This window comes from Protopterus annectens, chromosome 12.part0 (assembly GCF_019279795.1).
Source record: "Protopterus annectens isolate FY-2018-M chromosome 12.part0, PAN1.0, whole genome shotgun sequence".
Classification (NCBI taxonomy): domain Eukaryota; kingdom Metazoa; phylum Chordata; order Ceratodontiformes; family Protopteridae; genus Protopterus; species Protopterus annectens.
Window position 1 is genome coordinate 1,162,590,603 of NC_056746.1, and position 27,025 is coordinate 1,162,617,627.

The 27,025-nt window shown below is 41.6% G+C and overlaps 1 protein-coding gene across 2 annotated transcripts in view; it reads right to left on the minus strand.

Moving 5' to 3' along the window:
* RALGAPB (Ral GTPase activating protein non-catalytic subunit beta) overlaps nucleotides 1–27,025 on the minus strand; it is a 3,411,848-nt gene that overhangs the window by 510,538 nt on the left and 2,874,285 nt on the right. For both annotated transcript variants that reach the window (XM_044090192.1, XM_044090191.1), the window contains exon 25: nucleotides 13,823–13,942. In XM_044090192.1, the coding sequence (XP_043946127.1) occupies nucleotides 13,823–13,942 (120 nt within the window). The remainder of the gene's footprint in view (nucleotides 1–13,822; nucleotides 13,943–27,025) is intronic.

Sequence of the window (27,025 nt, forward strand, 5' to 3'; positions counted from 1 at the left end):
ATAAGACCTCCACCTGATTTTTTTTTGTTAGACTGTCTGTTACAGTAAAAATATTTATATCCTGACAGAACTGGTTTCCAGTCTTTGTTCTTTAATTATGCTTTACAAACAATAACACCAATATTGTGAGAATATAGCAAATTTTCCAAAACCATTATTATTAATGCTTCAAGCATTAACAAGCACCAGCTGTACATCAGATTTTATCTATGAACGGTTACATTTTTGACATCCTGTCTTGTGTTTGTCAAATACTGCAATATATCTGCTGCAAAAATTCTCTTCCCTTGTCTTGACAAGTGCACACCATCCTGTCTAAATAAATCTGCACAAAATTAGGCTTGGATGCTCTATGCATTTCCATTTTTTTAATCCAGCCATTTTTTTCATGTAGGAATTTACCCCAAAAATGTTTTCATTCACAGTGATCTGACTCCTTTCTGTATGTGATTTGTGAAAAACATGTCCTAACACCTGTACTAGCTATGCTATCTAAGATGGTTGTAAATTTTCTACTAACAGTCAGAGTTTTTGCAAATGAGATCACCTGTACCAACCAGCCTGTATTTTTGTTACTGCAAGCATAACGCGATTCAATATTCGTCATCTTCTCTGCAAGTATCAGTTCCTCTAATAATAGAATATTCTATTAAAAGAATGTCACTTCTGACCAGATATGAAGAATCTCCAACTTCTAATTCAGTATGATCTCTGAAAACGCACGCTTGGCCAGGCGTCGCGTATCGAAGGGAAGTTAAAGACGATGGGTCCGTCGCCCGCCTCGGATGCTTCCATTTTTTTCGCTTTTTTTAAATGATTGTTAAATATAGCAATGGGTTTAACATAGCGAGAAGCATAATAAGCAGATGTCCGATGTTTATTTTTATTTTATGCTCGGTTTCGCCAAACATAACCTATTTAACATAGCGAAGACAGCTAAAGCAACTTGCTTTGCTTCTTGCTCGCCCAAGCTTTTCTCAGCCTGCATCAAGGCGCAGGCGCTATCAGAACAGCCATGCCGCCGATGCCAGACATCTGGCGGAAGGGCAGTAAATTTAAGAAAAGTAGCAGTTTCTTTTCTTAAAAGCACATAAATAATATAATATATATAAGGATAAGTAATGGGTGGTGGTAAATAATTCTCCACGGTTGCTTTTTTGGGCTTCGCCACCGACTCGGGACCAAAACCCGCGTCATTAATAATATTACCACAAGCGTGGGTTATTGCTATAATATCTGCTCTATCAGTTGTTACAAAGGAATGATCTTCATCACCATTAGTCTTATTAATCCCACTCATTTTCATTACTTATTACATTTGCAAGCATAAAGTTCTCATTCAGACGGCTTTGTGCTTTCACAGATTAAGCCATGTTGTCAAACTTTGCTCTTTCTCCTCTTTTTTCCTTACAGTAGTGTTTTTCAATCCTTCCAACTTCAATTTTGATTTCTTCCTTTTTACCTGTCCCTTGCCTCTTATTAATACCTCCTCTTTTGGAAAAGATGATGCCTTTTACTGTTGACTGAAGTTTTCTGATCGCACAATGCCCCTATAATCTGTCTGGATTCTCTCTGCATTTGCAACATTAGTCAATTTCTTTTTCTTCTTTGTTACTTGTGAACTTCTGTGTCCTTCTTTCTTTTTTTTTTTTTTCTTCCGTGTGCTCTGAATTCTAAGACTGCTGAATACCTGTATTCTGAATTCCAAAGTTGTCACCGGCAGTATCATGTTTAATAAGGTATGTGTGATCTAGACTCTTCCTTTCCTAAATGTGTTCTATTTGCACTTTACCTATTATTTATCTCATCACTCCCGTCATTAATATATGTAACAACAGTTCTAAATGCACAAGTGCAATCATCAACAGTAAGTCTAGACTTGTGACTAATAATGGTAAGCAAATCCTGCAGTATGTGAGATGAGGAACAAAGGTCACTAGTGTTACCAGATGTTACCTTTAAATATGCATAGCATTTACTACCTGTATATGATACTTGTGCTTTAGCAAATCATTAATGGCATACTCCTTTAAAGAACCGATTTCAACAGCAAACAAATTAAGAATTCTAAAAGGACAGTTAAATTCCGTTACCCTAGAATTCAAAGAGAGTTTAAGTTGACTTCTAAGAGAAAAATCACACAAACAAGATAAAACTAAACTAAAACTAAACTAAACTGACCCACCATACCAGTTGTGCTAGTCACACAAAAGCCTGACTTTCTTTACATCACACATGAATGTGTGCAGTAGCATATGCTCACTCTCACTCACAGTCGTGCCTCGTTATAACAGTAAAGATAAAAAAAAAGTCGCAAACTAATATGGGATTGTTTCAGATAAACTCTGGATTGCACTCACTGCATTCTGTGTTATAGCTGACTAGGACTCCTGTAATGGCTAGAGTTTGCTCGTTTGTTTATAATCTATCCTTTCTAAAAACAAAGTGAAAATTAGAGGGAAAAAACAGCAATATACAAATATAAGTAAATCTTCCTGTCTACAAGTTACTTCTTCTTCCAACAAACAGCGAAAAACAGAGGTAAAAATAAAATATAAAACTAAATAATTTCTTGCAATGCAGTTGCACAGTCAATCACAAACTAACACAGAATTGTTTCAGATAATCTGTGTTATGCTATTAGTCTGGAATTATTTGTTAAGTCTATGGGATCCTGAATTTATGAAATGACAACAAAGTAAGAAGCTGTTGAAAGGGAAAGTTACTACACAAAAGTTAACAGGAAGCTGGATAAGGAACTGAAATGCTTGGGAAACATATACTGAAACTGTAAAATAAGACAGATTGTGGAATGGACTGAGAAACAAGGAACAGGTAACACAAAATCCTGTGCCCAGGCCTCTATGAGCAAATGGAATGGACTGGTGTGGATCACTGTGCATATTCTTAGATGTAAATTCACGTGTGTGTGTGTGATAGAGGCTTACGCATGAGGAAAAGCACTGCTTGGGCTCATGTTCTGGCAAGTTAAAGAGGCAAAATGAGCCTAGCCACTTGGCTCACTCATGCCAACAGCATTATTCACGCAACTAAAAGAGCACCTATCATGCTAGTGATAAAAGAGAGCTTCCTTCTGTACCATACAAGGAAAATGGACAAAGTACTGAGTTCACTCTAACAACAACACAAAAGTACCAAAATAGTAAAATAAAGAAGTTGCAGACTTCCACAACAGATTTACCTTTTATTTATACAAAAAGAGAGTAAGCGCTTTCGCGATCTACCCAGATCGCGTCTTCAGACTTTATTACAATGTCATCTTATCTAACCAAGCATTTTAAACCTTCAATCATTAACATATTGCAGTTAATCACAATTACCTAATTAAAACATGGGAGTGGTTCCCTTTCAATAAAAACTTTTTAAAAATCCAAAACTTCTTACTTTGCCATTCTTTTGTATCAGCTTATATCTAAACAAATTACTTATAAAAAACAGCTCAGTATATATGATACAATAGAAACATAAAATGTTAATAAAAAATATTAGCAAAACATTACCTATGAAAATGCATGTGTATATATGTGCATATTATTATAACATAGGCCTAACTAAGCTAGATCACAACCATTTGGCAGACAAAATTCTTAATTTCATTTAATATACTTGAATTCATTATAAATATAGACATAAAGCAAAGGCAACATATTATATAATAAGGCATGGATATAACTGTCATATTAAAAACATAAATAAACATTTAGTGCTTCAAATGTCATGCTTTAAGGAAGGGTTTAAGTGATACTGCATCATTTATTCCTGGATGTTTATCTGCATTTAATTTTATAATCCACTTCTGTTCTAGTTCTTCAGTTTTATTTTTTATATCACCTTCTCTAAGGCCTTTCTTAATGACCTCAAGCACAAAGAATTTAAAATTATGTTCTTTCCCTTCTTTTTGAATATGTTTGGCTAGAGCATTAGTTTCTTTACCTGTCGCAATGTCTCTCATATGTTCTAGAATACGTTCTTTTAGCATCTTATTCGTTTTACCTATATAGTATGCTTTGCATATTTGACAAAAACTGAAATATACGTCAGTAGTTCTACAGTCTGCATATATATATTTGCTTCTATTTTAAATTTACTAACTGGATGAAAAAAGGTAGTGCAGGAAAAAATATATCTGCATGCCATACATTTTCTACATGGGTAAGTACCTTACCTCTGTGATGTAACATCATGTATAGTATTATAAGATTTATAGCATAGCTGCCTTTTTAAAGACTTTTTATTAATGAAAGAAAAGTGTGGTGCAGAGTCTATTACAGTTTCTAAATCCTTGGATGCAGTTAGAATATTCCAATTTTTTTAAAAAAGTTTATATTTTAAACTAGTTTATATAGGAAACCGGCAAGGAAAAATTGCCTACTGCATCAAGGTAGTATGCATCCCAAACATGTTAGTAGAAATGTCCTGAAAGGACAGATGGTTAGAAATATGAGAATATACAACAGTGACAGTGAACTTAAGCAAGCAACAGAAATATTGATGGATGAGTTTATTAGCAGAGGCTATTCCAACTCTGAAATAGATGCATGTATCAATGAAACACTGGCAGTAAGAGGAACGAAAGGCCGTCCTTATTTCTCAGAGGGAATAGAAAATCAAGAGACAAAGGATAGACAACACAATGATACAAGACTATGTTTTCCTATTACTTATGCCAGCGATATAAATGTGTTTTGTAATGTTTTTAAAAAGAATTGGAATATTCTAACTGCATCCAAGGATTTAGAAACTGTAATAGAGTCTGCGCCACACTTTTCTTTCATTAATAAAAAGTCTTTAAAAAGGCAGCTATGCCATAAATCACATAATACTATACATGAATTTACAGCACAGAGGAAAGGTACTTACCCCTGTAGAAAATGTATAGCATGCATACATATTTTTTCCTGCACTACCTTTTTTCATCCAGTGAGTAAATTTAAAATAGAAGCAAATATATATGCAGACTGTAGAACTACTGACGTAGTATTTTTCAGTTTTTGTCAAATATGCAAAGCATACTATATAGGTAAAACGAATAGGATGCTAAAAGAACGTATTCTAGTACATATGAGAGACATTGCGACAGGTAAAGAAACTAATGCTCTAGCCAAACATATTCAAAAAGAAGGGAAAGAACATCATTTTAAATTCTTTGTGCTTGAGGTAGTTAAGAAAGGCCTTAGAGGAGGTGATATAAAAAATAAAACTGAAGAACTAGAACAGAAGTGGATTATAAAATTAAATGCAGATAAACATCCAGGAATAAATGATGCAGTATCACTTAAACCCTTCCTTAAAGCACATTTGAAGCACTAAATGTTTATTTATGTTTTTAATATGACATTTAATTATATCCATGCCTTATTATATAATATGTTGCCTTTGCTTTATGTCTATATTTATAATGAATTCAAGTATATTAAATGAAATTAAGAATTTTGTCTGCCAAATGGTTGTGATCTAGCTTAGTTAGGCCTATGTTATAATAATATGCACATATATACACATGCATTTTCATAGGTAATGTTTTGCTAATATTTTTTATTAACATTTTATGTTTCTATTGTATCATATATACTGACCTGTTTTTTATAAGTAATTTGTTTAGATATAAGATGATACAAAAGAATGGCAAAGTAAGACGTTTTGGATTTTTAAAAAGTTTTTATTGAAAGGGAACCACTCCCATGTTTTAATTAGGTAATTGTGATTAATTAACTGCAATGTGTTAATGATTGAAGGTTTAAAATGCTTGGTTAGATAAGATGACATTGTAATACAGTCTGAAGAAGCGATCTGGGTAGATCGCAAAAGCGCTTACTCCTTCTGTACCATGCCTACAACATGCTGCTGCCCACCTCTATCCTTCCAACATTATGTTTATTGGCTCCTTACTGCTTAAACTGTTTTTTTGAAGAGGGAAGTGGGGGTTAAGGGTTTTTGTGTGCATATATATATAGATCTATATATATATATATATATATATATATATATATATATAGATAGATAGATAGATATAGATCTATACACACACAAAAACACACATGCAAAAAAAAATTGACTCTGGTAATTCAGGCCGGCCGAGGGCTACCACAGCAGGGATAACCCACAAGTGATGACTGCAACAGTGAAACACGAAGAACATCAGTGGTTCTCCCTTGCCACAGAGGACATCCATATAGATGCAGAGGATGTGTCTACCCCTCTGCTTCTTATTGCCTGTATGTGATGCACCAGAGACAGCAGAGTAAAAAGATGAGTGGGTTTGTGGAACCAAAACTGGACACAGCAGATTCACCCATCAGTCAATAAAGCACAACCAGAGCCTTCCTGACAACTTTATTCTTCTTATGGACAAAGGAAAGAACAACAGTGGAGACTGGTAAATGCTTCCATGGTTAAGCTAAGACTGAAGCACTGAGGATTGGTAGTGGCACCTGAAAAGGTCACTAAAACTTTAAACAGCTGTAAGGTGCAGCTGAGATAAGCAAACCACTGACAGCACCCACAAAAACAGCACCATGCCCCTTACACATGAAACCTACAAAATCATGTAGGTCTAGGAACAAAAGCAAAATAAATAAAATAAAATAAATAAATAAATATTTTACACAATTTTTCCCACAAATGCATTCACACAAAATCTCCCCTGACAGGAAGTGGCAAAAAACTTGCCTACTAACCATAATGTTCCATCTGTGTTGTCCATTTTCATTCTTCCTCAACTGTTGGGTTCAGATCCACTCCTCAGATTCAGCTCAGCTGCTTCTTCCAGACTGAAGAACGCAAACTCTCGAGTGCCTTACTTTACCCAAAATACCCTAGTCACCCTGCATACCTCAGATCTAGTTTGCTGCCCACAGACCTGCAGAGTAGCAGAGAATCAGAAAATAACGAAATATGGGACTCAAACAAGGGAACAGAGGTTCCTTCAATATCCTTCATTTTTTCCAGGAGTAAAGTCAGGAGGGGGTTGGTGAGTGGAAAGTTGAGGAAGAATGAAAATGGATACACAGATGGAACGTTATGGTGGGTACATAACTTTTTTATCTGATGTTGTCATTTTCATTCATTCCTTAACTGTTGGAACAGAGTCCCCAGCTACCTAAATCCCGGAAGGACTCTAAAGAAGGATATTCCTGAGCACAGCTGAAACAAAGGTTGCTCTTCCCCTAGACGGCAGATCCAATTGGTAATAAGTAATAAAGGTATAAGGATTAGCCCAAGTTGCAGCTGCACAAATTTCACTGAAGGAAGTTCTAGACAAAAAGGCTGAAGAAGTTGCCATAGAACTGGTGGAATGGGCTTTTGGTGGCTTTGGTAAAGGCAAACCCACTTTTTCATAAACAAAGGTAATACACAGTCAGTCAACCATTTGGTTAAAGTCATCCAGTTTGCCTAATTTTGACTCAGAAAACGAAACAAATAATTGTTTGGATTTCCTCAATTCTTTGATTCTGTGAAGGTAAAAATGTAACTGTTAACATCAACAGGTGTAACATATATTCTCCTTTGAAATTTTTGGAAAGAAGATTACAAAGTTGAAAACCTGATTAATATTAGATTTTGACACCACCTTAAGAAGAAAGGAAGGACTGGTCCATAGAGATACTCTATCCTTGTGAAAAATTAACTAAGGTTTAGAAGAAAGAGCTTGAAGTTCAGACACACTTTTGATAGGAGCAATACCAACTAAGAAAACAGTTTTCCAGGTCAAAAATCTTAGTTCAGACTTAGCTGATGGGTCATGGGGGAATTGGGTTAAGGCTCGAAAAACATTTAAATCCCAAGGAGGAGTAGGATCCTTTAGACATTGTCTAAGTAAATATATTCCTCTTGGAAAGGTTTTGCAAATCTTGGAGGAAGCTAAGGTTGAGTTAGAAATAGCTGCTATTTATACTCTGACAGCTGAAGAGCTAACTAGTTCACTAAAAATTGTAGCTAAAAAAAATCAAGAACCTTAGAAACCGCTGCTAAAATGGATCCAAATTCTTTTTATGTGCCCAAAAAACAAATCTGTTCCATTTACTTTTATAAACTTTTCCAGTGGAAGCTTTGTGGGGTGATAATAGAATGTGACAAACAGAGGAGGAGAGCCTGGGCTGTCTAGCAATCAATAGAATTGGAGAAACTATGCAGTTAATTTGAGGCCTGAAATGTCTGGATGAATCATATATGCCAGGTAAGACAGTAGGTCTGCAGTTGGATCCAGAATCCAGGGTGGACGTAGAAGATGAGGCCAAAAGAAGGGAAACCAGATAAGATGAGGCCAGTAAGAGGCGATCAGGATAACTGTCTTCAATTGACATGCTTTCTGAAGAAATTTGGGAATGAGGGGTAATGGGGGGGGGGGGTAAGCGCAAAGGAGATCGGTGGGCCAAGCATACAGCAGAGTCTCCCTTGGGGACTCCTTTACAGAGGAGATCAGGGCAAAGAACCTGCTGCACTTGTTGAGGGAAGATGCAAAAAGACTGCAGCATGGTTGGTCCCATTGATGGAAAATCCTCTCCACCACCTTTGTGTTGAGAGACCACTCGTGAGGCATTAGAATAGACCTGCTTAATTTGTCTGCAATTATGCTGGACCCCCTGGGATATGTGTTGCTATCAGAAAGCAACTTTAGCTTCTTGACAAATAGGGTAAGATCTGGTTTCCGCTTGTTTGTTGATATAGCAGACCAATGATATACTGTCTGTCTGAATTGCAATTGTCCCGGTTTGGAGAACGTCTTGAAAGGCCTGCAATGCTAGGAGTACTGCTCTCATTTATAGGAAACTGATATGCTTCTTGGTCTCTTCGGGGGATCACGTGCCTTGGACTGTCCTTCCCAAGTAGTCCCCCCCCCAAGTTAGGAGGCAACTGTGGTCACTGTGGCCGTGGGCAGGGGAAGAACAAATAGAGATCTTTCAGTGAGTTCATTTGAACGAATCCACCAAAGAAGACATCTTTTGCACACTTGTGTGATCTTGACTGGAGCAGTTAAAGATACTGAAGAATGGATCACTGGAAAGACACAGTGTCTATTGTGAAATTCGCATGAGAAACCTGGCTAAAGGGACGAGACTGATAGCAGCTGCCATGGATCCCAAGGCTTGTAAAATTAGTCATGCTGGAAAAGAAGAATGTTACATTACTTTCCTGACCTGGGGTCTAAGTGTCAGGATTTGAGCTGCAAGAAGAGAGGCCCTCTGATTGTGTCTATATGAGCACCTATGAACCCCAGAATCCGTGTAGGTGTGAGTTGTGATTTGCTGTAATTTACTGTAATGCCTAGATAGAGGCATAACTGGAGCAAGTAGTCCCTTGCCTGCAGGAGGAGTTGCCTGGTTGGTACAGTTAGGTGCCAGTTGTCTAGATATGGAAACACTTGGAATCCCAGCAGTCTCAAGTGAGCAGCCACCACCACCATGCATTTGATGAACATTCTGGAGGCTGTGGTGAGACTAAAGGGTAGTTGTCTGAACTGGTAATGAGTGTCTCTAGCTGAAGCACAAATATCTTTTGGAGCACCTGTTCATTTTGATGTGATAGTAAGCATCTTGAAGATCTATCGACCACATCCAATCATTCTTTCACAGTACAGGCAAAATTGACTGACCTGTGATCATCCAGAACCTTGACTATTGCACAAACTAGGTTAGTTTCCTGAGATTCAGGATGGGCCTCATGTCTCCTGTCTTCTTTGACACTAAGAAGAATCTTCAATAGGTTCCAGATCCTCTCTGGTCTGGGAGAACCTTTTGGATGACTCTCTTTTCTAGCAGCTTTTCTATTTCTAATGCTACTGCTTCCCTCTGACTGGGTGGAACATCTGGGATGTTTTTCATTCTTGTACGGGGAATTTAGAAAAATGGTATGATATAACCTCTGGATATAATTCCCTGCATACAGAAATCTTTTGTTGTGGATAGCCAGGCTCTTTGCTGCAGATACAAATGCACCCGACTATCTTCAGTGGGCAACAGTTGGGCTTTTTTTCAGGAGTGCTGATAGCATTTGTCCAAGGAGGTGTCCAAGAATCCCTGGTTTTGTAGGCCACCTCTGCCGTAAGGGCAGCATCTTCAGTTTGAGTTCCCCCCTCTGTCCCTAGCAGAACTCTCTCCTCATGAATCTTAAAAAGGGCATTAGGATTTATGGAACCACACCTTCCTACCTCCGCATTGACTCCAGGAAAAGGGTCTTTGAGGGGTAGAAAAATGAAACCCTGTGGCAGACAGGGTCTTTCCTTCTTGCTCACATCTGAAGTGTGTGTCCTTCACTTTAGAGCCAAATAAGGAATATCCATCAAAGGGAACAGAGATGAATGAAGACTTAAAGGGCTCTGCAAAGTCACAGTCACATCCATGCATGTCTCCTGATGGTTATGCCTGAAACTGCTGCCTTTGAGATACCTTCCACTAAATGGGAGATCAGCCTCACTGACGCATAAGATATTAATTGAAGAGTGGTCAGTTGTGAGGAAACTATTTTGGTCCTCTGCAGACATGGACTCAGAAAGAGATTGGAGAGTTCTTCAGACAAATCTCTTTGTAATCTTTTAAAATGTGTCAGGTAATTCAGCAAGCACACAGCAAAGGTCACTGAAGTGTACATGTGCTTACTAAATCTGTCCAAGGCCCTGGACTCCCTGTTAGGGGGATGGACAGAACAGCTCTGCTCCACAAGCACTTTTTAGGTCTTACTCCCACAGCCATGGCATCAACTGGGACACCCTTCCTGCAGTGGGTTCTGTCCTTGGGAAAGGCTAAGATTTTGTGTGAATATTTAGGGACAGGCTCCACAGTATCCAATTCCTTCCACTCCCGGTAAGAAATGAAATCTGTAAGTTCATCAGCAGGGGAGTCAACCAAGACATAGCCAGGCTAGACCCAAAATCCTCCAAGAGCCCTAACTCCTCTTCAAAAGGGGTGTCTAAAGAACCCTTTCTGTTTTAAGAGCTCTAAAATATCTCCAAACAAGATGTTTTCAGGTGCAGAACTGGGGGACCCTTCCCCTTCATCAAAATCAGTGTCCTTCATGAGAAATTCCTGAGGGGAATCTAGGTATCTCCTACTACAAGTTCTCTTCCGAGGGACCTAATCAATGAGGTGGTCTAGAGAGGTATCAGAAGAGATGGGGGAGTCCTGAAGGACTGACTAGAGACTTGAGCAGGCTGGCTGTCCCAGTGGAATAGAAGAACGAGGCCCAGAGCAAAGAACTGAAGGAGATAGGGACGTCCTTTCTCTAGGTAATGAGCAGACTCTCTCTACAGTCTCGAAGGCAGAGCGTCTACAGGAAACCAAAGTCTATGGCAAAGGAGCCAATGCTTCCTCAACTGACAGCTCCTCCTAGCACTCCGCCTAAGGATAGAATTGGACCCATGCTGTCCAGTGCTGAAGCCGAAGGGATGGCTCCAACAGCTTCACAATTGACTCTAGACCCCTGGATCTGGCACTGATGCTCTGACTCCAAGAATCCTCTGGCTCCAAAAGTGGACTCAGATCTGAAGTCTCTGAAACAGTAAGTCAGATAGGAGAAGGAGAGACCAAAGGGGATGTTAGTCAAAGGTTGGCTCACAGACAGAATGGAAGATGGAGCCTACAGTATCTCCATCTGGACCTGAACTCAGAGGAATTTCCTCATCATCCTATTCACATTAGCCTCAGAAAAACACCTGAAAAGCCAAGAAAACAGGTCAAGGGCAGAGGTCTAAAATGTTTATGGGGGATTCCTCTAAGAAGGGTGAAAGGAGACGAAATGTGACTGGATCCCGTAGAGGAAGAGGTGATCAGATATGATCAGAGGTGATTTTGATTTCAAAATTGACAGATCCAAGATGGTTGGGGGCAGGGGGCTTCGACAAAAGAACTGAAGAAAATTTGGGATCTAATGACCTTTTATGAAAGTCTTTATCTTTGGGGAGACGATTCAGGCTTTCCATTACCAATTTTCTTAGAGGGGTTTGAGCCCCAGATGAAGCAGGAGTATAAGGGAGAACATCCTTTAATACAAGCTTGTTCACCCTGTCTGAGTGCCCTAGAGTTGAAACCAGCAAAAACACAGCAGTCCACGTCTAAATGTCCAGCGCATAAACAGTGTACGCATGCCATGTGGGCATCTGAGTGTGGTATTTTGCTGGCCTAAGTAAGATACGGATAAACGATAACTAACAAAAAACTACTACCTTTTTTTTCCTGTATTAGAAAAGATAGAAAAGATAGCTACCAACAAGGGGAGTCGAGAAATACTCTAAAAGGGAGAAGTAGAATAAAAATTTGAGAGACCAAAGTATCAGCAATGGTACTAAAGAAAAGTACTGAGAAATTGGTAACAACTGCACAGAAAATCAGAGTAGGCAAAATAAACACTGAACAAGGAAGGTAGGTAAGAAAAAGGAGCGAGAAGGAAAAATCTGGTAATAATTCACTATTCCAACTAAGAAATCACCCAAAAATCTTGAGAGTGAAAGGATCCATGTCTGTAGCTAAGTAGCAGCAAATAAGATCAGAAGCATGTTAGGTTGTCATGGCATTATGGGTAAAGTGAGGAGCTTGAGAGTTTGGATCCAAGGATCTGGGAGAAGCTACAGAGTCAGACCCAAGACCCATCAGTAGAGGAATGAATGAAAATTACAAGATCAGATAAAGAAGCTTTCCTCAGACAATTAAATTTCTGTAAGGTTTGCTCTAACAGTTGATTATTTTCGGCCTTGAAGTACTACTAGCTGGCCAACAGTTCCACGAAGCACATTTCTTTAGTGTTTTTGGGCTCTGTCTTTTTATAGAAGTTCCTGATATTTACAGCACATGGTGGGGGCACTCTTAAGCTTTGAAAAGTTGGCAGGTGGCATGGAGAAGACCCAAAGAGCTTAGGCTACTGCAACAGTGATCTAATGTCAAACTTCTTAACATGCTTAATATGCTAATACTCTTTACTTGTTATTTTCCTAATAAGTACACAAAGCATTAGCTTACATTTGCTTTTTTTTATGTTCGACTTCATTAACAAATATGCACATTTTCTTTACTACTGATGTATTACTTGATTATACAAGTCAGATTAAGAGCATAAGAACATTTTTTTGAGCAAAATGAGTATAAGTTCTGAATACATTTTTATCACTGGCAGGGCTAGCCACCAAGTGGTGTAAAATCTTGGCTTTACATGACTGTTACTGTTGAAGTGACACCCAAACCCCATGTGCAAAACTGGGAAAAGGGGTTGAGGATGAATGGATTATGTGAACCTGACATGATTTACAAATATGAATATAACAGCTGACTAAATGAACTTAATGCCTCCAAAAGGCAGTTGCAGGTAAAAGTACTTCATAAAATGGCTATAACACAGATGACTCTATAGAGTAACTTGTGGTCCTAACACTGAAGTAAATGACTGGGGCTTGGACAGGAATGAAGCGACTGTACCCACGCATCTTTCCCTGGGTGGCAGGAGAGGGGGCATGTGCCTGGGGCCATTTTCTCCATTCGTGTTTCTCAGTTGACATCAGAGAACCCCCAAAGGATGTGGATGTCCACAAGCTTGTGCCACTTGTGGAAGTGAGTGACAGTCCGGCACTACACTCAACCCCAAAAGCACTAACTGGCCCATGCATGGGGGGGGGGGGGTGTTCCTTTACGGATGTCACCATTACTTACTCTCTACTCCCATCCCAAGGAAAATGGATGGACTACAACTTTCATGCTGCTGGAGGAACAAATGGGTCACTGAAAAGAGTGATGGTCAGGAGTATGGACTGGTAACAAAACAAACGAACAAACAAAACTTCTACAAAAAATATTTAGCAGCTCTGATTATTTGTTCTTACCAGATGATTCTGTTGATGACGGCACAACAAAGGCAATTTCCGTCAAAGCATCTGAATAATAAAGGACCTTCTTTTCTCCATTAAAGACAGCACCACCTGTATCCTCAGGTACAGACCCTTCTTCAAGAAGTAAAAGAAAATAATGAATAACAAGGAGTGTGACAGAATGAAGATAAATGTTACTATTACAAACATACACACAGAGTACACAATACAGCAAACAAATACTTATAACACATTAAACAGAGAGACTAATAACCTTTAAGGGACAATTCTAGCCTGTCTTTATCAAAGTCACATGAGCTTTCCATTCACATTTTGCAGCCTCTTTCTGAGCTTGTTCGGAAGGGTGACTGCAAGAAATTGCTGAAGTCTGTCTCAGATTACTGCAGTAGTCTAAAAGCTTTTAAACCAACTCATTTATTAACTTAGCCTGTACTTAAGGGAAAAATCTTGAGCATTTCTGAGATGTTATGACCTGACTGCCCTAGTTTTTGCACAAAACATACTAGTGATGAGTGAGGCAAAGATTCAAACATTAGTAGACACACTTATTTTCATTCTACCAATTTTTAAACAATACCTGCAAGTGCATGTTTTGTTACAAGAGCTGCATCTTGGTCAGCTGTTGCATTAGATTGCATGTTCTTCATCACTGTTTTCTACTGTATTTACACCACTGGTATTGGTATTCAATCATGCCTGCAGGACATGTTAGAGACAGTGCATAGAATTCCAGTGATGGTACTATCAAGAGCAGAGCTGTAGTTAGGAAGTCAGTTGCCCTGAGCAAACGCATGACAAGGGGAAAAAAAAGAAGTGATCAGGAAGTTGAGGCCCAAAAAATTGCCTTTCACTGTATGAAATGCAAGGAGAAAAGGAACTCTTGCTACAATTTTAATTGGGCTTTGTATTAGTGTAGTACCTCGCAGGCCGTTCAGCAAAGATGTGGGTGTGGTTTTACTGAATGACAGGTAAAAGGGGCGCATCACCCTATGGGAAATATGCATGATTAACAGGCATGCAGATGCGGCATGAATATTCCTTGCCTATTCATACTTTACCCTTTTGTCTTGTAATGCAATCTTGGAGTTGGTATATTTAATTTGGGGGAGGGGTGCGAGGGGGGCCTGCCCCCTGCATAAGCGAAGTCAAAAAACAATATTTGCAGTTATAATGTTATTTCTTTTTCCTTCATTTTGCAGGGGGGCAAGCCCACCTGCACCCCCACACCCCCATTAATTAAATACATCAACTGTGAGATCTCACTACACTGAGCAAAATGGTAAACTACAAATAGACAATGAATATTCATGCTGCCATCACTATAAATATTACTTACGTTTAACCGATTGTTGGATGGTGGGCAAGGTTTAGGTGGGACTTACTACTGCACATCCTGCAAGGTACTACTCTAATACAAAGCCGCTAATTGCTCAGAAAACACACAGTATGCCGTGTCATTTAAGCAACCATGTTTGCAAACAGGGATTGTGGCTACTTTAACTCATAACATCCAGGTGATGCTTCCAGGTGCATCTGCATTTAACTATTACTGACACCTCTAGGCGTCAAATATTGCTTGTTCATATTTGCATCAATAATTCCCAAACTATGCTATGTACAAGGTTTGAAAATATTTCATCTTAAGGCTTTCACAACTGCAAACTCAGTTGCATTAATACTTAACCTCGGTCTAGTGCAGGCAAAAAAGAAGTTATGTACTCACCATAACATTCCATGTTTGTACTCCATCTCGCCCTTCATTCTTACATATGGGTTCAGAGAAAATCCTCGGCTCCGACTCGGACGATTACAAAGCTTGAAGTCTCTACGTTAGCTCGTGGCAAGGTAGGTATCCCATAATGAACTAGTAATAATCCCCAGATCTTGTTTGCTGCTGTCTATAATAGTGATATAAAAGTGCTGCTGTCTATAATAGTGATATAAAAGTATTTCCACAAGGAAAAACAATAGGTGAAAGGTCTCCAAATCTAACGAAGACATACATTATCTTGTCTCCAGATCCTCCAAGGATATATGGACAGAGGAAGTTGGGTGGGTTTGTAAGAATGAAGGGCGAGATGGACTGCAAACATGGAATGTTATGGTGAGTACATAACTTCTTTATGTTCTGTAGTCCTACAGCGCCTTCATTCTTACATATGGGACAGGGTCCCTAGCACCTTTTTCTCGGGTGGCTCAATATATCCCTAAGAACCGTGGAACCAAAGGAGGCTCTACCCCTGGAGGCCAAGTCCAATTTGTAATGAGTAATAAAGGTATGAGGGGTAGCCCAAGTTGCTGCTGCACATATACTGTCCATTGGAATTCTGGCTTGAAAAGATATGGATCTGGTGGAATGAGCTTTAATTTTAAATGGGAGCTCTTTGCCATTAGAAGAGTAAATAAAAGATATGCAATTTGAAATCCAGTCTGATAACGTCATCTTGGAGACTGACATTCCTTTTCTCGTCTCCGAAAAAGATATAAATAATTGGTTTGATTTCCTAAACTCTTTGGTTCTATGAAGATAGAACCTTAACTGTTGGTGTACATCAAGGTGATGAAACTTATATTCCGCTTTGTTTGTACGATTTGGAAAAAATACTGGCAGTTCAATAGTTTGATTAATATTTGATTGTGAACAAATCTTGGGGAAGAAGGAAGGGTTAGTGCGAAGGGAAACTGAATATCAAGTTAAGTGGTTTGACAGAGTGCTTGCAGCTCTGACACTCTTCTGGTGGACGTAATGGCTACTAGAAAAATGGTCTTTCAGGAAAGGAACTTTAAATCACATGTATGTGAAGGTTTAAAAGGCAGTGAGGTAAGTTTTGAAAGAACAAAATTTAAATCCCAGGGAGATATAAGTTCTTGAAAAGAAGGTCTTAGTAAGGTAATGCCTTTTAAAAATGATTTACACAATCTGTGAGCCATAAGATTAGGTTCATGTTGCCCCAAATGAAAACTGGAGATAGCTGCTAATTGAACTTTGACTGTAGTAGCAGCAGCTGATCCCTGATGACAAAGTTTGGTTAGAAATTCTAATACTAAGGGAATGGAGGCTGTGTATGGATCTATGTTTCTAGCTTGCGCCCAAAGGGAAAATCTTTTCCATTTGCTAGCATACAATTTTCTTGTAGAAGGTTTAGGAGATGACGTCAGGATATGTGTAACTGCAGGGGAGAAATCGTAAAGCCTGACCTGAGATGGAAGTGGAGCAGCCACGCTGTCAAGTTGAGGGTGTGGAGACAGGGATGGAACGTGCCTGACATATGTGTCAGAAGGTCTGGTACTGGGTCCAGAGTCCATGGATCGTCCAGAAGGTGAGGCCTGAGGAAGGAGAACCAAATCTGAAGTGGCCAGTAAGGAGTGATGAGTATCATTCTGCTTCTCAAAGACTTTGCTTTCTGGATAACTGTCGATATTAGCGGAAAGGGAGGAAAAGCATAAAGAAGTCCCAAGGGCCAATTGTGGACAGGTGCATCTCTCTGTGTCTCCCCGGGGGGATAAGGGTGAAGTAGCTGCTGTATTTGGTGTTCATTGGGGTGGCAAACAGATCGCAGCAAGGCTGTCCCCATTTGTGGAAAATCTTCCATGACTTTCTGACTCAGAGACCACTTGTGAGGCATCAAGATTGCCCTGCTGAGCTTGTCGGCTATCACATTGGTTCTCCCCAGGATATGCATTGCAACTAGAAAGCATTGGGAAGATATCGCCCACTGCCAAACACGTAGGGCCTTTTGAGATAAGGGGGTAGGATCTGGTTTCCCCTTGTTTGTTTATATACCATACCCCTGACATATTGTCTGATTGGACTGCTATTGTCCCTAGAGAAAGAAAGCCGTGAAGTGCTTACAACGCTAGTAGCATTGCTCTCATCTCTAGAACATTGATATGCAAGTGAGCCTCATGTTCTTGCCATGTGTCTTGGACTGTCCTTCCTAGATAATGCCCCCCCCCCCAACAATCTGGGAGGCATTCTTGGTCACAGTAGTAACGGGTTGGCGAGGAATGAATGGTCTCCCTATCGTTAGTTGATTGGACTGGATCCACCAACGAAGGTCCTTTTTGCAAGATTCTGTTATTAAAATGGGATGAGACAGGGACAGTTGCTGAAGAGACTACTGGGAAAAAGGTAGTCACAGCAGAATTCTCATATGTAGTCTGGCTAACGGAAGTAGAGCTATAGTAGAGTCCATGGTTCCCAGTAGCTTGAGCACTGTCTTCACTTTGACCTTGTGATGGGGATGCAGGCTGTATATTTGTTGTCTTAGATTTTGCACTCTGTCTGAAGGAAGGCAAGCCATCATTGCAACTGTGTCTATTTCTGCGCCTATAAATTTCATATATGGAGAGGGGCGACAAGACAGACTTTTCCCAATTTATAGTGATGCCTAGATGAGTACAGACTTGGATGGTTGAATCCCTGGCTTGTAGAAGTAGATGCCTGGTGGTGACAGTCAGGAGCCAGTTGTCCAGGTATGGAAAAGTACAGTTTTGTACCTACCATAAATGTAGATGTTCGAGTGTCTTCACTGCTGCAGTCATTACACTTGGGATTATCCTGCCATCAGGCGGTCCCACAGTCGGCCAGAGTTCCAAAGTCTTGGTCCGGTGTCAGTTGCTGTCGCTTCTTCCCTGACGTCAGTGCGCCAGTGGTATATAAGATGCAGCCGATGCCATTTTCTTCAGTTTTTCTTGCCCCAGACGTCAGGTGCCTCCAAAAGGATACGCAATACATATTGCTTACAAAACATACATAAGGTAAAAACATAATCTTTAGTAGGCAGCAAATACACCACATAAAAAGTATAGTGTAGAAAGTTATAGACAAGTCCCAGCTAAGAAAGAGGGGAAGGTGGGTGAATAACCAGGACTGCAGCAGTGAAGACACTCGAACATCTACATTTATGATAGGTACAAAACTGTACTATGTTCATCGTGTTTCACTGCTGCAGTCATTATACTTGGGAAGAATCCCAAAGCTGAGTCAGGGTGGCTGGTTCTAGAGAGGATTTGGTGTGGCTATGAGGTCCTGCAGCACTGCAGTGGCAAAGCCAGCTCTGGATCTGGAGTAAAGAGGCAAGTGGTAATGCTTGGTAAGGGTGTGCACTGAACTCCAAGTTGCAGCTTCCGAAATGTCCTTGGTAGGTACTCCTCTAAGATAGGCAGTAGAAGTTGCAGTTGCCCTGGTGGAATGTGGTCTAATGTTAGATGGTACAAGCTTCCCATGCTGTGTGCAGCAGAACCGGATACAGTGTCCTATCCACTTTGAAATGGTCTGCTTTGAAATAGCCTTTCCCTGTGATCTTGTAGCATAGGATACAAACAATTGCTCAGTTTTCCTGAAAGCTTTTGTTTTGTCCAAGTAGAAGCATAATTGTCTGTGTATGTCCATGGAATGTAGAATTATCTCCCCTTTATTCTGGGGGTTTGGATAAAATGTTGGCAAGTGAATAGTTTGGTTGAGAGCCACACTGGATACCACCGTAGGCATAAATAAAGGGTTTGTTCTTAAGGAAACCCTGTCTTGTTGAAAAATGATGAAGGGCTCCACTGCCATTAGTGCGCCTGTAGTTCTGAGACTCTTCGTGCTGAGGTTATTGCCAGTAGCAGGGCAGTTGTCCATGATATATATTTTATTTCTGCTGCATTGGCTGGCTCAAAAGGAGGTAAAGTGAGTTTTTCCAAGACAAAATTGAGGTCCCAAGTAGGTGTTGGTGCTCTCCGAGGTGGTCTTATGTTTTTTGCCCCTCTGAGGTACTGCTTTAGCAATGGACGAGAGAAAATAGGAGGATCTGTGTTGTAATGAGTAGTGATGGCAAAAGCGTGGATCTTAATGGATGAGAAGGATAGTCATTTGTCCAGTATCTCATTTAAGTATTGTAGTATCTGAGGTATGTTAGGGACAAGAGGGTCAAGGCTTTGAAACTGGTTCCAGGCACAGAATCTCTTCCACTTTTCTGAATAAGATTTCCTGGTGCTAGGCCTTCTGGCCTCCATAATGACATCCATAACAGCTTTTGAGAGAGGTGTTGCCTGTTTGGCTAATGAATCTGCCATGCAGCCAGGGATAAGGTTTTGAGCTGACTGTGTAGGATCTGATTGTTTTGTTGAGTCAGAAGGTGTGGAATTTGAGGCAAAATCCAAGGTAGGCCTTGAGCTAAGTTCTTTAAGATTGGGTACCAATGTTGGCATGGCCAGTCTGGAGCAATCAGAATCATCTGTGGTTTTTCTTGTCTGGCTTTTAGGAGAACCTTTGAAAGGCAGAGGAGGGAAGGCATAAATGTGTAGGCTTTTCCAGCTGAACGAAAGAGCATCCACTTTCCATGCTTGTGTGTGATAAGTCCTTGTGCAGAATTTTTGTAGTTGGCAGTTCAGTGGGGAGGCAGAAAGATCTATGTCCGGGCACCCCCATTTTTGCATTATCATGCTGAAAACTTGTGGATTTAATTTCCACTCGTGAGGATTCATAATGTTTCTGCTTAGGTCATCTGCCAGAGTATTTTTCTTTCCTGGCAGGAATTGTGCTTGCAGATGAACTTGATAAGTTAGAGCTGTGTTCCACAAGGTCATGGCTTGTCTGCATAGGGGGTAAGAATGAGTGCCCCCTTGCTTATGTACCACATTACGGTGGTGTTGTCTGTCTTTAATAATAATTGTCCTGGATGCAGAAGGTCCTTGAAAGCTGTTAGGGCATTTTGTACAGCCAACATCTCTTTTTGATTGATGTGTAGATGCATTTGGTCTGTGGTCCATTTGCCCTGAATACATTTTCCTGCCATGTGTGCTCCCCAGGCGTAATCCAAAGCATCTGTTGTTAAAATCTGCCTGGCTGTGGGTAGTGTGAAAGGCTGACCCTTGTTGAGGTGACATACCTGTGCCCACCATCAAAACACCTGTTGCAGACAGGGAATTAGTGGTATTACCGTTTCCAAGATGTGAGAGTGTTGATTCCAAACACTTTTTAGGTACCATTGTAATTTCCTCATATGCAGTCTGGCATATGGAATTAGAAGTATGCAGGATGCCATGAATCCCAAGGCCTGCAGAATTTTTCTTGCAGGGAGTTGGGACTTTTTTTGCCATTAATTGAAAATACTAAGTCAGTTGCCCTTGTTTGTCTGGTGTGAGATAAGCCATCTGGGCCATTGTATTTAAGCTGGCACCCAGGAATATTATCTCTTGTGAGGGCACTAATTTTGACTTCTTTTCGTTTACTGTGTACCCTAGGCAACTTAATAACTTTTTTTTTACAAACGCTAGATGCTTTAGAAGAATGTCCTTGCTCTCTGCTTGAATCAGGCAGTCGTCCAGGTATGGATATATTTGAATTCCTTTTTGTCTGCAAAATGCAATTACTGGTGCCAGGCACTTTGTGAAGACCCTGGGCGCAGTAGATAAGCCAAAGGGCAGTGCAGAGAATTGGTAGTGCATTGAACCAGCTATGATTTTGAGGTATCTTCTGCAATTTTGTCTGATAGGGACATGCAGGTATGCCTCTTTGAGGTTCAAAGTAACAAGCCAAGCTTTCTTGCCCAACATGGGAAGGAGCTGCTGCAGTGTCAACATTTTGAATTTCGGATCATCCAGGTAAGTATTTAGAGTGGAAAGATCTAGAATGGGTCTCCAGGCTTTGTCCTTTCTGGGGACCAGGAAGAGTCTTGAGTAAAAACCTTGTCCTTGTTCCTGCTGTGGTACTTTTTGAATAGCTCTCATGTCCATGAGGGCTGTAAATTGTTTTTGTGCCTCTGCCCATTGATTTTGTGGCAGGTCTGGCATTCCTTTTAGCCATGGTAACGTGTGAAAGTGGAACCTGTAACCTTGAGACACAATATGTAGCACCTATTTGTCCTGGGTGATTGCTTGCCAGTTTTGTGAAAAAAGTGCTAGTTTCCCCCCTAAGGGAGCTGCCAACAGAGTAGAGCTTGGCATTGGAAGGGGAAAGTCATTGAGATCGTTCCCTGTAAGGTTGTGACTTGTCCTCACCTCCTTTTGGTGTTGAAGCACCCCCACTGTCGCAGTCTGTAAGATCCTTGGGGCTGAGATCTGTCTCTTGCACATCTGTATCTGCCTCTTTGTGGCCTGTCTGACACTGGAAAGGACCAATTTTTAGTAGGCCAATTATTGCTAAATCTTGGTGGCTGTACCTGTAAGAAATCCTTTACTGTTTGCATAGATTTTGCCTTAACCTCCATTTTCTTTAATACCTCCTCTGCTTTAACACAAATAAAATATCTTGCTGTAAAGGAGCATCTAATAATTTTGCCTTAACATGATCTGGTAAGGTTTGTTCCTTTAACCAAGCATGCCTTCAAATCACAGATCCTGTAACTGCTGCTCTACAAGAAGCTTCTAATGAATCAAAACCACACTGCAAAGTATGTTTACCTACTTGTTCAGCTGCATGCAATAAATCCTGCATTTCCTTAAAATCAGGTTGTTCTGCACTTGTACTCATTTTCTGTTTTAACTGAGACACTAAATATTGTTGATATTTAAGCATGTGAAACTAGCAGTTTAAAGCTCTCACTGCTAATGTTGCTGAGGTGTAAACTTTCTTCCCCATCTGTCTAATGCTCTGGAATCTCTGTCCGAGGGAACTGGATTTTTAGCTGTGGAGGCCTTTACCCCTTTGGGACCCTGGGAAATAGTTTCTGGGTCAGCAGAAGGGTTTTTATAAATAAATTTGTGAGAGTCAGGGACTCTGTAGTACCTGTCTGGCTTGACTGGAGCCGGGGGTAATGAATCTGGATTTAAACTGGATTCAGAGTACACATCGTCCACAATATCCAACACTGGCAGAATAGCAAGGGGCCTATGCTGAGGCAATAAAAGAAAATCTCTGAGCCTTTTCTTGGACTCTGAGTAATCCTGGCCCTCCCAGTGGAAATGCTCCCTCATGGTGTGTAAAGTTTCCCCAAAAGAATAATCCTCAGGAGGAGAGGCTGAAGGGATAGATTCTTCACCATCAGAGTCCTCATAGGGGGGTAAGGAATATCCCTGGTCTGAAGAGGAGTCAGAATATATAGAACTCTGGTCAGAGGAATCATAGTCTGTATCCTGCCTAGGCCTTTTATCAGGAGGGGGATGGGTAACCCTGATCAGAGTAATTAAGTCTTCGGCCATTTTGTGCATCTGCTTTTTAGGCATGGAGGCCTGTCCAGGTGAATGCTGTACTTGCTTCTTTGTCTTTAATGTTGCTTTAGACTTGGCTGTAGATGCAATGGTAAGCTGTGAAGGTCTGAAAACACCCTCAGAAGCTGAAGCCTGCTCAACAGCTCCGGACCCATCTGAAGGGTTAGTCTCTGTAAGCCCAACACCTTGAGTATCCAGAGGCCTAGGCAACTCCACGTGGGAGTCGGTCGCAGCATGTGGCTCTGAGGTTGCAGGTGTCAGGGGCTGCGAAACACCTCACTGAGAACCGGCGACTGGCCTAGAAGAGGCTTCGTCAGTTTTGGGCCTCGGATGCCTGTCCTTATCCTTATCTTGGCGTTTTTTGTGAATTCCGGTCGTCTGTTGCTCCGACGGCATGGTATAATTAAACCTTTGGCCAAAATAATGGTGTGCAAAATCAAACCAACGTTTAATAGTGCGTTTGTTAAATCTAGCACAAAACTGACTAGTGACATTGTGATCTGGGTCTAGGCATGGAATACAGTAAGAATCGAAATCCTTCTGAGGTATTTGCTTCCCACAAGAAATACAATTATTAACTTTTACTGACATCGGTCTGAGGCAAGAAAAAGTTTCCCCAATGGGGTACTTAGCTTTATTGAAGACTTCGGATCTGAAATCGAATATGAAATCTCAGGAGTCGGCCGACCGGCACTTGCGAACTGCTTTTGCTTCGGGCACCACGCAGCAAGAAAGACTGAAGAAAATGGCGTCGGCTGCATCTTATATACCCCTGGCACACTGACGTCACGGAAGAAGCAACAGTAACCGACGCCGGACCAAGACTTTGGAACTCTGGCCGACAGTGGGACCGCCTGATGGCAGGATAACCCTAAGTGTAATGACTGCAGCAGTGAAACACGATGAACATCACTTGGAATCCAAGACGTCTCAAGTGAGCCGTTACTACCGCCATGCATTTGATGAACACCCTGGGGCTGTGGTGAGACCAAAGGGCACAGCATGAAATTGTTAATGACTGGCTCCCAGCCAGAAGTGTAAATGACTCATTGATGCGCTGTCCATTTTTATGTGGTAGTACCCATCTTGGAGGTCTATGGAGCACATCCAATTGTCTTTCCCTAACAGAGGGCATAAACTGCAGTGTTACCATTCAGAAATTGGAATGCTTCACTGATTCTTTTAACTTGTTGATATCCAAGATGGGCCTCCAGTCCCCTGTTCATTTTGGCACTAAAAGGAATCTGAAGTAAGTTCCGAATCTTATCTGGTCTGCGGGGATGGTTTGGATGACTCTCTTTTGGAGCAACTTTTGGACTTCTATAGTTGCTTGATCCCTGTGATTGGGTGGAACATCTGGGATTTTCTTGGTCAGATGAGGTGGAAAAGAGAAAGTATCCTCTGGAAATGATCCTTTGTACCCACTTGTCTTGTGAGATGTCATGCCAGGCTTCTGGGTACAAGGATAAGCAACCCCCGACTGGCTCCAGAGAAGCGCAGCTGGGTCTCACTTCAGGAGCACTGATAGGGACATCCACGAAAAGAATCGTGGTCACCGTGGATTTGCGGACCCCCCCCCTGCCTCTAGGGCAACGTCTACCACTATTTCCTCCTCCTCTGCCTCTGGAGAAGGAATCACCTTGTGCATCTGGGAAAAATCTCTGAGATTTCTTGAACCACATTTTTCCCCTTTCTGACCTTTAGGGTATGGTCTAGAAAGGACAGAAAAATGTACTCCCACAGCAGAGAGTCTTCCCTTCCTGCTTGCATATGGTGTGTGTCTTTTACCTTTGGTCCAAACAGAGAGGAACCGTCAAAGGGGGCATTGGTAAATGTAGATTTGAAGGGCTCCACAAAGTTACACAAGCGCATCCAGGAGTATCTCCTAAGGGAAACTACTGAACCCGCTGCTCTGCTTGCTCCATCTGCTGTGTAAGATATGAGCCTCACAGGGACTCCTTCAGTTAAAGTACCTTGGAGAGTATGTCCCAGCTCTTTGAGGAGATCTCTTTGAAGCCTAGTAAAATGGGTGAGGTAATTCAGCGATCTGAGTGTAAAAGCCGCTGAAGAAAAAATACGCTTCCCGTATCTGTCCATCGTTCGAGACTCTTTGTTCGGTGGGTGGACAGATGAGGAAGTCTCTGCTACTTCCTTCTTTGTGGCTGCTGCCACCACCATGGCATCTACAGGCACACCTTTGGTCAGAAACTCTTTTTCCTTAGAAGCTGAAAGGAATTTGTTCGGCCTTCTAAGGACTGGTTCCATGGTGTCAGGAGTTTCCCACACCTTTCAACTCACCAAATCTAACAGCTCATCGAAAGGTGGATGGAGACACCCAAGAGGCTGAAGGTTGTGACCCAAAAGACTTTAGGTACACTGACTCCTCATCAGAAGGGGTGACGGTGGGCCAGCCGCCTCTCTGTTTCAGGATCTCTAGGATATCTATGAAGGAGATCTCATCAGAGGTTGACCTAGGGGACCCTTCTAACTCCTCGAGGTCAGTGTCAGAGGTGAAGGGCTCATCAGGGGAGTCCACGTGCTTCCTCTTGCAAGTTGTCTTCCGAGGAGGCTCCTCAGAAGGGTATTATGGGGGGGTCTCGGAAGACTGGGAGCCACCCAAGGGGGGCTCCTGAGGCTGCGGGTCTCTGCTGTCATGAGAAAGAGATGGTGCTGAGACAGAGGTTGGAGCTTGAGTGGGAAGAACATCAGTACCCTTGTGCAGGGCTGAAGATCTAGACAGCATGCTCCTCATCACCTCAAAGGCAGATCCCTCTGGCTCACAGGACATCATCGGTTCCGAAGAAGCAGAAGTAACCCCTGGCTCCGGAGTGATCGGCTCCAAGACAGATGTAAGATCCGAGCTCAGCCAAGCCAATGCATCGAGAGGTAGGCTTGGAACCGAAAAAGTTCGGGTCCGAGAGTCCCCATCGGTGCTGACTGGACAGCTTTGGCTCCTAAACACCAGGGATGGCACCAAAGGCGTTGGAGCGGAACTCGGCAGAAGCAGGTAATATGGCCTTAGATGGCTCCTGAACCGATTGGGCAGAACCAACAACAAATTTGCTAGCGCCAACGACTTCAAAAGTCTAAGTACCACCCTCTCGACATTCTCCTCAGAAAGACTCCTGAAGGTAGGGGATCGAGATCTCTGCAAAATTGGAGATCTAAGTGTCGGGGATACTGGTAGTAAGTCTCTTGATCGGCTCCGAGGTATGGATTCAGTTATAGGCTCTGAGAAACTTGGGGCCAAAACTGGAAGGTCTATATCAATAACCTCAACCAGCTCCAAAGGCAGAGGAGCCAAAGAGGTAGGTCTGTCAACTTTGGCAACTTTCTATGGAGGTCCTGATTTATCAGTCGGTGTAGGAGACTGTCTTTTCACCGACTTAACCTCTTTTTTTGAAGAGGTAGACCTGGAGTGAGAAGAGGAAGAAAGTACAGTTTTGTACCTACCATAAATGTAGATGTCCGATAGATATGCAACTGCAGTCCTGACATATGGGTTGTCCTGCCTCAGGCAGCCCTTCGGTCGGCCGGATTCCAAAGTCTGGATCCGGCGTCGGCTGATGTCGCCTCCTCCCCGACGTCAGAGCGGCTGGGGTATAAAGGCATCAGCCGACGCCATCTTCTTCAGTGTTTCTTGCCCCAGATGCCAGGTGCCCTCCAAGGAAGGCTAAATTTTGTGAATGGATAAACAAAAAATACAGACATGCAGAACAGTAATAAACAGATACACCATAACAGATAACCCCAGCTTATAGGAAAGGGGGGGGAATGGACCCAAGGGAAAAAAAAAAAGAGGGGTAGGAGGGAGGGAAAACCTGACTGCAGTTGCATATCTATCGGACATCTACATTTATGGTAGGTACAAAACTGTAGTATGTCCTTCAAGAATGCAACTGCAGTCCTGACATATGGGTTGAATACCATAGCCAAGCTGGGGGTGGTAGGAATAAGCAAGGGATGGTGTAGCTAGAAGGCCCTGCAGGACTGCCGAAGCAAAGCCTGCTCGGGAACTGGAGTATAATGGCAGGTTGTAGTGTTTGGTAAATGTATGCATGG